Below are 12,189 nucleotides of genomic sequence, written 5' to 3'. Positions count from 1 at the left end.
GCAAATCGACCCCAGGACTTATTCTTTGTAAGCCTAGTACTTATTCTATCGGGCTCTTTTGCTGAACCACTAAGTTACAGTGACGTAAATATACCAGCATTGGTTGTCAAGCGATGCTGGGAGGACAAACACATACACACAAACACACACACACACACACATATATATATATATATATATATATATATATACACATACATACATACATACATATATACAACAGGCTTCTTTCAGTTTCCGTCTACTAAATCCACTCACAAGGCTTTGGTCGGCTTAAGGCTATAGTAGAAGACACTTGCCCAAGGTGCCATGCAGTGGGACTGAACCCAGAACCATGTGGTTCATAAGCAAGCTACTTACCACCCAGCACTCCTACGCCTGTAATTGTGGATTGGTAAAATGGTTCAAATATCAGGGAGGAAGTCTTTCAGTTTCTGTTCCAGTACTGCCAATTCTAAGTTCAAATCCTACCTGCTATCATTGAAAATGGAAATCAGTGACACTTCTATCAGGAGTTGCAACCAACAGAGAGTATCAACAATTGAAAAACTAACAGAAACATAGCTTCCTTGCTTTGATTGGAAGATCGTCTGTGAAAAAAAAAAATGATTCATATATTTCCTATAATCAGTGGATTTTAATGTAAAATATTCTCTCTATCTCCTACAGTTTCACTATGTCATCAGCATTTATTGATGATCTGAGGACAACAGATTTAGCAATATAGCTGTTATGCATTCAAAATCATATTTTTGCGTAATTTCATAGAAGCACAAAATGTGATTTTAAAAATGTATAAGTTCTACTGCATATTTGCTGCATTATATAAATATGTCACATTGGTACATGTGTTAAGCAGGATCAATAGGCTTTACTCTCCATTAACACACTACATAAATCTCTTGACGGAATGGAATTATTTTCAGTGACATCCTTTCTTATAATTCTTCAACTTTGAACATTACAATCAGCTTGTTTTTATGAACAACCGTTTTAAACGATATCTACAAATGTTCTAAAGTCTGAAAATGTAGCATTAGTTCAGCACAAGCATGACTTTTAGGTGCAGGCATGCTTGTGTGGTGAGAAGTTTGCTTCCCAAACACATGGTTCTGGGTTCAGTCCCACTGCATGGCACGTTTGGGCAAATGTTTTCTACTGTAGCCTCAGGGTGACCAAAACCTTGTGAGTTGATTTGGTAAATGGAAACTGAAAGAAGCCTGTTGTAAAACATATATATCCATCCATCATCTTCTCCACCCACTATTCCTGGGAGAAAGGCTGCAAGCTAGCAGAAACTTTAGCACATCAGGCGAAATGCTTAGCGGTATTTCGTCTGTCTTTATGTTCTGAGTTCAAATTCCGCCGAGGTTGACTTTACTTTTCATCCTTTCGGGGTCGATAAATTAAGTACCAGTTATGCACTGGGGTCGATGTAATCGACTTAATCCATTTGTCTGTCCTTGTTTGTCCCCTCTATGTTTAGCCCCTTGTGGGCAATAAAGAAATAAGAAACGTTAGCACATCAGGCGAAATGCTTAGTGGTATTTCGTCTGTCTTTACATTTTGAGTTCAAATTCTGCCAAGGTTGACTTTACCTTTCATCCTTTCGGAGTCGATAAATTAAGTACCAGTTGTATACTGGGGTTGATCTAATCAACTGGCCCCCTCCCCAAAAATTTCAGGCCTAGAGTAGAGAAAAGAATGTCCTCATCGCCTCCATTGGGTCCTATCAGAAGCAACCATCATGAGATTTTGGGGCTGGGTTCCCAAACACAATCAGCTGAGACTATGTACATCATCCAACAATCTTGTTCTACCCCTAGGGTTCCTATTTGACTTGGATTGAAGAATCCATCTTGTGATTCTTTGCTGTGATGTTCTAATTAAATATATAATTTATTTTGTGTGTATTCGCGCCCACTACTTGACAGCTGGTGTTGGTTTGTTTGCATCCCAGTAACTTAGTGGTATGGATAAAAGAGTCTGATAGAATAAGTACTGGACTGAAACAGGAACTGGTGTTGATTTGTTCAACTAAACCCTTCAAAGCAGTGCCCCAGCTTGGCCGTAGTCCAATGACTGAAGCAAGTAATAGATAAAATATGTCTGTTTGGTATGTGTATCAGCAGGATCAATAGATTCCACATTAACCCTTTTGTTACCAACCTGGCTGAAACCAGTTCTGGCTCTGTAGTACAAATGTCTTGTTTTCATAAGTTTTGAATTAAAATCTTCCACTAAACCTTAATCACGATTTATGTTCCTAACACTAGCTTAATGATAACTAAGTTATTTTAATAATTCTTTGTTATATTTAAAGTAATTGAAAGAAATGCAGAGCATCTCAAAATAAATACAGTAACGAAAGGGTTAGAATATATAATAAAGAAACAATTCTTAACCCTTTCGATACCAACCCAGCTGAAACCACCTCTGGCTCTGAGTACAAATGTCTTGATTTCATAAGTTCTGAATTAAAATCTTCTTCCAAACCTTAGTCACAATTTATGTTCCTAACACTAGTTTAATGATAACTAAGTTATTTTACTAAATTCTTTGTTATGTTTAAAATTAATTGAAAGAAACAGAGCATCTCAAAATAAATACCGTAATGGTCGCAGAAATCTTTTGACTGAATGGAATCATTTTCAATGATATCCTTTCTTATAATTCTTCAGCTTTCAGCATTATGATCAACTCATTTTTGTGAACAACCAGAATTTTTAAATGATGGCTGCATATATTCTACATTAAAAAATGTAACACCAGTTCAGCATACATGATGTTTCGTAAACAGTCTCTTTATTTCACACACGCCAGATAGCATCTAAATATTTTCGACAACCACAAACTATTTATTTACGCTAATCTTTTAACCCAACAACACATGCATTGCTGTTTTTCTAGTTTTTTAAAGAATTTTCTTCATTCTTTACAAATTTCCTTTTCTGTTTGTAAAGCTAGCTTCTCTAAAAGGAGGGGAAATTTTCACAGTACATTCAGCTGATCTCAATAAGAGGTACTCAGTTTGAGAAAGCTGAAATCTAAATTATAAGCTGGCATTGAATAAGCCTTTTCTTCTTCTAGGTCAGGTAATTTCTCAATGAAGCAACGCTGCTATTACTATGCAAAAAGTGCTATTAAATTGCTTCTCATGGAAACAAAATTATAGTAGTTATCCTTCACATGGGAAAAAAGAAAAACAATTGTTACTAAAAGCTACAATGTTGTTTAGATCCAAACCTACACATTGTTGATATTATTTTTATTATTATTATTATTATTATTATTATTATTATTACTATTTTTTTCAACTATTCCTATCACTTTCGATGATAAAATATCAATAATGGCTTTCTAAAAATAGCAAAAGTTTGTCTGAATGAGACTGGGTGAGATATAAAAAAAAAGCATTTCAAACAATGAAGATTATTATTATTATTATTGGTGAAAATGCTTGTTTACTAACGGAGAATTGAAAAGAAAAATATTGGCTTAGTTTTTCAGCAAGCTGATTATTATCGTGAAATGAAACAATAATACATTTCAAGAAAAGAAACTACTTGTTAATTCACACTTCTTAAATGTGGGCACAACATAAAAAGCTTTAAATATCTAGGGTATATTATTAGTAGAAGATGAAGCTTTGTCAGTTGTAACTGGCTTTCGTGTTCCTGTTCAAACAACTATATATATCAGGCGGTACTGGCAACGATGTACCATCCTGAGCGTGACCGTTGCCAGTACCGCCTGACTGGCCTTGTAGGGTTTTCGAGCGAGATCGTTGCCAGTGCCCCTGGACTGGCTCTTGTGCGGGTGGCACATAAAAGACACCATTTCGAGCGTGGCCGTTTTCGTGCGGGTGACACGTAAAAGCACCCACTACACTCTCTGAGTGGTTGGCGTTAGGAAGGGCATCCAGCTGTAGAAACTCTGCCAAATTAGATTGGAGCCTGGTGTAGCCATCCGGTTGCATCAGTCCTCAGTCAAATCGTCCAACCCATGATAGCATGGAAAGCGGACGTTAAACGATGATGATGATGATGATGATGATATATATATATATATATATATTACGGAGATGTACTTGCATAGCAAGTGACCTAATCTGAGATCATGTGCTGGAACGAAAACAACTGCAGCATGGTAGGTGTTTATAAGCCATTTAAGAAGCACACAAAAACCGTTAGATTCACTTCAACATTTAAATTTAATTTGCCAAAATATTTTCGTCGCTATGAGATCACAACCTGTTCAAGACAAAATTCTGTGCTATATATACACTTATGGAATTTTTTTACTCATGGAATTTATTTATTGATACGGTTGTACATTGAGTAAATGTTTGAAAGTTGTGGTTTCTTTGGTTTGTTCCCAAACAACACTTATTTTAGTGCTGTTGACACAGCCGGATTGAATGGTACTGCCCAGGTGTCAAAACCATAATGATATCTGTAAGGCAGCTGATGATGGAGGTATCTTGGATTGTTGGTATGGCTGTTTTTGTATATGTGGATTAGTATTATTGGATTGTTGGTATGACTGTGGAATAGTATTATAACACATCCTTTTAATATATATACGTATATGTGAAGGCATGTCGCTTAGTGGTTAGGGGCATTTGGCTCATGGTCATAAAGTTGCGAGTTCAATTCTCGGTGATGCGTTGTGCCCTTGAGCAAGACACTTTATTTCACATTGCTCCAGTCCACTCAGCTGGCAAAAATGAGTAGTATCTGTATTTCAAAGGGCCAGCCTTGTCACACTCTGCGTCATGCTGAATCTCCCCCAAGAACTGCATTAAGGGCACACATGTCTGTGGAGTGCTCAGCCACTTGCACGTTAATTTCATGAGCAAGCTGTTCCATTGATCGTATCAGCTGTTTATCTCCCTCCACTTTACAAAGTTTAGTGAGTATATTTTTATCAGAGCACCTCTATTAGATAGGTTGTCATATACTCAGCAACACAAAAGAGTAGTCTCTCCCCTATATATATTTCTTTATTGCCCACAGGGGGCTAAACATTAGAGGGGACAAACAAGAACAAACAAAGGGATTAAGTCAATTACATCGATCCCAGTGCATAACTGGTACTCATTTAATTGACCCTGAAAGGATGAAAGGCAAAGTTGACCTCAGCGGAATTTGAACTCAGAACGTAACAACAGATGAAATGTCGCTAAGCATTTCATCTGCCGGCTCACCACCCTTCTCTCCCCTCTATTATTTCTATTCCTTTGCCACCTTTTTACAATGTATACTGTGTTTTGCCATTGCACCAACACTACAATGCAGCCTTGTCTATAGCAAGACTAAAGAGTCCTCTTTAGGGTCTCTATTTGCTCAGCAACCATTTTACAGAGTGTCCTGGATGCATTGCATACTAGATGCATCAGCGCTAATGAGGTTGGTTTGCCCACAGCATGACTATTTAATCTATAGCAAGGGTTCTCAGCCATTTTAACTTGTGAAGCCCTTTGATTACTATTTTATTCTGGTGGATCCCCATAGCCATTCAATGTTTAAAAGCTAGTTTTATAGAAACTTTTTTCGAAATTCCTATTTTGTTTTTCACACATTCACTTGTGTAGGTTGAACTATGTGAAATGTTAGAGAAAAAAACCTCAGCTGTTTCTTGCAATACATACCAATACATACATCTAAAGTAAAATTTTTTCAGGGGCCCCTTAAAATACTATCGTGGGCCCCTAATTTACTATCTCATTGCTTGGATCCCAAAATGTTATATGGACCCTGGTTGAGAACCACTGTTATATAGTATTGCTATTTGTTTACCAATACCAGATGTTTTAATCATGTAATCAGAAATCCAGAATAAATCTCTCAGCCATTTTTATCTTTGAGAAGTCATCTGATGTACTCTCATAAAAAAATGCAGCATGAAATTTCTCAGTTTACAATTATGAATAATTATATAAACTCTGCTGTGTATGTTGAGTACTTCACTTTCATTTAAAGTTTCTACATCATATCATTTATTATAATATAATTATGCAGATATAATACAGCATCGTCAAAAATATTCATAACATAAATAAAATGGAATACATATGAAATAGATTTCAAAATGTTCTGTCAAATAATATTAATGAAAATAAAGACAGAACAGCTACAAGATGTGAGCTAAGAAAATTTATGCTCTGTTCAAAAGAAAATAAGTTATAAGTATATAAATGGACACATATATATATACAAATGCTAAAATGAATATATATATATATATATACACAAATGAGTTATAAACAAATGTATTTCATATTTTTAGCTTACATACATTTCAACAACTTTGATCTTTGCCAAAAGGCTATTTTTTGTTTAAATATGTACATAAATATACACAGTAGGTTGCTATATGACTTTGCTGCAAATTATTTCCATATCTTTTGAGAAATACTAGCGTCTTCTGGCATTAAATAATTCAAATATTTTGGAAAATGTACCATTAATAAGCATATTTTAGCAACAGAATGGTTCGGACCTTTAATATGATTATTTTTGGTTTATCAGCTTTCAACTTATTTCTGTGGTAATATGTGTCAATGTTATCAATCAGAATTTTAACACTTTTGATACAATATTTCTCATGAAACATATTGAAACAAATTTTTGAAAATAATGAAGAATTTAGTAAATAACTTTATCGTTATTAAGCTAGAATTTGGAGCATAAATTAACATGAAATTTTTAGTGGAAAAGTTTCAATGTAGATCACTTTAAAACGAGAAGTTAATCACAAGTGGGGAGTCTGAGAGAGGTTGGTATCAAAAGGGTTAAGCTGAATTAAGTGAACGACATGTAAAACAATTTGCAGCATTGCTAGATGTCAATGCTAAGTTTTTAGAACTTCTAATAACTTGTTGCAGTGATTAACCATTCCATTTACTGTTCTGTCTCGAGGTGAAGGTTCCAAAGATATCTCTATCTTCTCAATATCCACAGGGTGAGATGCTGGCAAAGGTGACATAGTCTCCATCAATCTTGACAATAAGCTGGAGCCATTGTATAACACCACAGCCTAAAAACAACAGATGGGAACTGAAATTTATTCACATTAGCAAACAGCAAAATAATTAATAACAATAGTAAATTGGATTATTATTGATCATGGAAGTTGTAATTGATAACAAGAGATATATGAATAAAGAAATTATCATAAGATGGATAATATAGAACAATGGCACCTGTACCAGTGGAGCACCGTCCGAGTGGGGTCATTGCCAGAGCAGCTGTCTGGCTTCTGTGCCAGTGGCATGTAAATAGTACTATTCAAGCGTGATCGTTACCAGTGTCTTACTGGAACTTGTGTCGGTGACACCTGAAAAAAATATTCGAGCAAGATCGCTGCCAGTGCCGCGGCTCCCGTGTAGGTGGCATGTAAAATACACCATTTTGAGTGTGGCCGTTGCCAGCACCACCTGACTGGCCTTCATGCCGGTGGCATGTAAAAGCACCCACTACACTCTCTGAGTGGTTGGCATTAGGAAGGGCATCCAGCTGTAGAAACTCTGAGAAATCAGATTGGAGCCTGGTGTAGCCATCTGGTTCGCCAGTCCTCAGTAAAATCGTCCAACCCATGCTAGCATGGAAAGCGGACGTTAAACGACGATGATGATGAATGGTACTAACAAAAGTTGTCAATGTAAAAGCTGTTAAGACAACAACATTATATTAACACAGAAATATATATATTTTTATGCTTCTTTTTAAAGTCCACTTTACAATATTTCTATCATTGCATGTAATTTCTCTGTGCCAATCACTTTACAGAGTGTTCTGGATGCTTTTTATGTGGTATCAGTGCTTTTTACATGATGGTGCCATGTAAAAAAACATCCAGTACACTCTGTAGAGTGGTTGGTGATAGGAAGAGCGTCCAGCCATAGAAACTATGCCAAAACAAACCATGGAACCTGGTGTGACTCCTAGCCTTGTCAGCCCATCCAACCCATGCCAGCATGGCAAACAGAAATATGACTTCTATAACTGTTTTGGTAGGAATTTTACAGCTGGATGCCCTTCCTAACATTAACCACTCACCAGAGTGGACTTAGTGCTTTTTATGTGGCACAAGCACAGGCAAGGTTAGTTTTGGCAAGGTTTTTACAGCTGGATACCGTTCCAAATGCCAACCACTTTATAGTGTGGACTGGGTGCTTTTAGGTGGCACCTGCACTAACTTTTGTGAGAGGAGAGAGCATTTGAGGAGGTCATCTTGTGTCAGATGATTAAAGGTTATAGTGAGACAGAGAGATAGTAACAGGTGTGTTGCTGTAGAGAAGGCACAAGTTTACCTGGCTGGAGATAGATAGATAGATAGATAGATAAAGAGAGAGAGAGAGAGAGAGAGATCAGGAATGAAGACAGAAACAGGTGCACTGCTGCAAAGGAAATACATGGTTACCCAACCTAAGGGAAGTGCAGGAGAAGGAATGAGAGAGTGGGAGACAGCAGGATAGAGATGGTGGCAAAATGCTGGGGATCAGAATATAAATGAGGATTATTTGAGGCGTGGTTATTGCTCTTTACATGCCACTGGCACGGATGCCAGTTATGTGACACCAGCATCGACCATGACTACGATTTCACTTGGGAGGTGAATTCATAAAACCATCTAAACGATGTAACTTTAGACATGTCCATAAAATAGCTACACTTCCCATGAATGACAAATGAGTTCTACTCAAAATGTACGAGGTTGTTGCCTGACAACAATATTATAACTTAAAGTGTGTTTCTAATACATTACCCCATTACACACAGTTAAATCTGATCTCATCAACTAGATATGAAGTTTCTTACGGAACAAAAATAATTATCTGAAACATCTCAAGTTTTCTTTTTACTGATAAAATAGTTCAGTCAACAACTGTTAATTATCTTAGTTTTTCATTTCATCAAACAGATAACTACATTGATGCCAATAGTTCGCTACTTCATGTTATTTCCCAATATATTTATATTTCTTTTAGCTACTGAAATCATTGAGTATATAAACAGATTGCCAGTTTGCTTCTCTAGGACTGGTCAAAGTGATGCTGATGCCTTTGGTGAGAATCTAAGATTCTTCATAATTTGTTCAATCTATGGAGAAACAGCTCCAGTTCACTCAGCTGTAGAAATAAGCTGCAACGTCACTGGGGCCAAGCTGTATCGGTCCTTTTGCCTTTCCCTTGGATAACATCGGTGGCTTGGAGAGGGGAGGCTGGTATGCATGGGCGACTGCTGGTCTTCCATAAACAACCTTGCCCAGACTTGTACCTCGGAAGGTAACTTTCTAGGTGCAACCCTATGGTCATTTGTGGCTGAAGGGGATCACTCATATATATATATAATCTCATTACTACACCATACTAAGTAGTATAGAAAAAAACGTAAATGATGTTGAAAATGTATAGAAAGTATATATGAAGATTTATTTAGATCAAAATTAATTCAATTAATTGGTCTCACAATTTTATGATTTCCAAAAGTGAAAGTTTTGAGGAATGTGAAACTGTGTCACAAACTATTGTTTCTGCATTCTTCAAATCTTACACTTTTGAAAATCCAACAAATGTGAAACCGGTTAAGTGTATCAATATTAATAAGTCTTATTTACTCTCTGTACATTTTTAACTACATTTATTTATTTGACACACACACACACACACACACCTGTTGGTACCACATAAAAAATACACTGTAGAAACCATGAAAAACGGATAATTAGAGCTTGATGCAGCTCTCTTGCTTGCCATCTCCTGTCAAACGAGCCATACCATGCCACCATGGAAAACAGACCTTTCTAAACATATTTCTATTAATTTTACTTGCATTAGAATTACTTTCAGACTTCTTAATCTCATTACATATTCAATTGAAATATTCCTGACTTCTGAAAATAAATTTCGGAGGGAGCGCTATAGCTGATTAAAATGATCTTAGTATATACTCTCTCGTTACTCTTTTACTTGTTTCAGTCATTTGACTGTGGCCATGCTGGAGCACCACCTTTAGTCGAGCAAATCGACCCCAGAACTTATTCTTTGTAAGCCTAGTACTTATTCTATTGGTCTCTTTTGCCAAACTGCTAAGTTACGGGGACATAAACATACCAGCATCAGTTGTCAAGCGATGTTGGGGGGGACAAACATACATACACACACACACATATATATATACACATATATACGACGGGCTTCTTTCAGTTTCCGTCTACCAAATCCACTCATGAGGCTTTGGCTGGCTGAGACTATAGTAGAAGAAGGGTTAGTAAGTTGAGAGGCTTCACCAGACACCGGTCTGATCGGGCATGCTTTCTACAGCTGGATGCCCTTCCTAACGCCAACCCCTCTGAAAGTGTAATGGGTGCTTTTGTGGGCCACCGGCACGAGTGCCATTTGCATGCCACCAGTATCTGCCATGACTATGATTACACTTGGCTTGGTGGCTCTTCTTCTCAAGCACAGCATGTTGCCAAAGGTCTCAGTCGTTTGTCATTGCCTCCGTCATGTGATTGTGTTATTTTTAGGTAGAATATCTGGGCCGGATATGGCTGGTTTAAATGTTAAAGGGTTAAAAGCTTATGAGAGACCCAACATCACATATAGGATCTAACGTGAATTTTTCAGACTTTTTTTTGAAAAACAGAAAAGTTATGGCTGGACGTATATGACATAATTAGAAGTGTATTATATAAATTAGAAGCATATTCTACAGTTGAAAGTGTTTCAGAGATAGTTATTCAATAACTGGAAACAGAAATTAATTTCAAATGACAAAAAACAGAACTGAAGTACTTAGCGAGTACAAAGAAGACGACCGAAATATATCAAAGCTCTTTCATTGATAAGATTGAAATTCTGACTTTTATTGAATAGTGATGTTTTGCTTTCAACAAAATGATTTTGTGGATAGTTTCATATTTAATAGAACATGAATGGATGGAAATATTTTCAATGCAAATTTAAAGAACCAAATATATATATATATATATATATATATACATATAAATAAATCCTGTTGCTAGCAGACTGACAAACACATCTCACACAACTATACATACATTCTATATGTCCATATCTTTCTTACTCCTGGTTGTTCAATAGTGTGAGTGTGTATACATACATATGCATGTGTGCATGTGCATATACATATATATATATATACACATACACCACACACACATCTACATATATATCCATGTGGATGACTGAGAAGGAGGAATAAATGGATATAAAGACAAACGCGAAATGTCTCGGCAAAGACAGAAATACAAAATGAATACAAAATATTTTATTGCTTATCACAGAGAAATAGCTAATAGTCTGTTTCCTAAAAAGGAAATAATCAATATTTTAAAATACTTTTTCATAATAAAGTTTATTGTTTCCGACTCAATGATCTGAAAATTGAAAGAAGCTACACAGAAATACCATAATAATGCATAATGGATAAATATGGAGGGAATCATATTGACTCACAACATAACGAATCAATATGAGAGAAACGTGTGTAAACACACATATTTAAGCTACACATGCAGAAATTTGTAAATGAATATGTTACGAGGCCTGGCTGTTTGGTAAAAAGCTTGCTTCCCACCCACGTGGTTCTGGGTTCAGTCCTACTGTGTGGAATCTTAGGCAAGTGTCTTCTATTATAGCTTCAGGCCAACAAAAATCCTTTTGAGTGGATTTGGTAGGCAGAAACTGAAAGAAGCCAAGCCCGTTGTGTATGTTTTTATAAATATATAGATATATCATCATCATCATCGTCGTTTAACGTCTGCTTTCCATGCTAGCATGGGTTGCACGATTTGACTGAGGACTGGTGAAACCAGAAGGCTGCACCAGGCTCCAATCTAATTTGGCAGAGTTTCTACAGTTGGATGCCCTTCCTAACGCCAACCACTCTGAGAGTGTAGTGGGTGCCTTTACGTGCCACCGGCATGATGGCCAGTCAGGCAGTAGTGGCAATGGCCATGCTCAAAATAGTGTATTTTACGTGCCACCTGCACAGGAGCCAGTTCGGCGGCACTGGCAACGATCTCGCTCGAATATCTTTACACGTGCCATCCAGTACAAGTGCCAGGAAGGTGATGCTGGGCACAGGTGCCATATATATATATATATATATATATATATAGGCATAGGAGTGGTTGTGTGGTAAGTAGCTTGCTTAC

At 36.7% G+C, this 12,189-nt stretch overlaps 1 protein-coding gene across 1 annotated transcript in view; it reads right to left on the bottom strand.

Moving 5' to 3' along the window:
• Positions 1-5,567: 5,567 nt before the first annotated feature.
• The window catches only part of LOC106881984 (serine/threonine-protein kinase 36), a 168,015-nt gene continuing 161,393 nt past the window's right edge, over positions 5,568-12,189 (bottom strand). The window contains exon 34 of the mRNA XM_052974262.1: positions 5,568-7,041. Within this exon, the coding sequence (XP_052830222.1) occupies positions 6,856-7,041 (186 nt within the window). The 3' untranslated portion in view covers positions 5,568-6,855. The remainder of the gene's footprint in view (positions 7,042-12,189) is intronic.

This window comes from Octopus bimaculoides, chromosome 1, assembly GCF_001194135.2.
Source record: "Octopus bimaculoides isolate UCB-OBI-ISO-001 chromosome 1, ASM119413v2, whole genome shotgun sequence".
NCBI classification, from domain to species: domain Eukaryota; kingdom Metazoa; phylum Mollusca; class Cephalopoda; order Octopoda; family Octopodidae; genus Octopus; species Octopus bimaculoides.
This window is presented reverse-complemented; position numbering and strand designations above follow the sequence as displayed.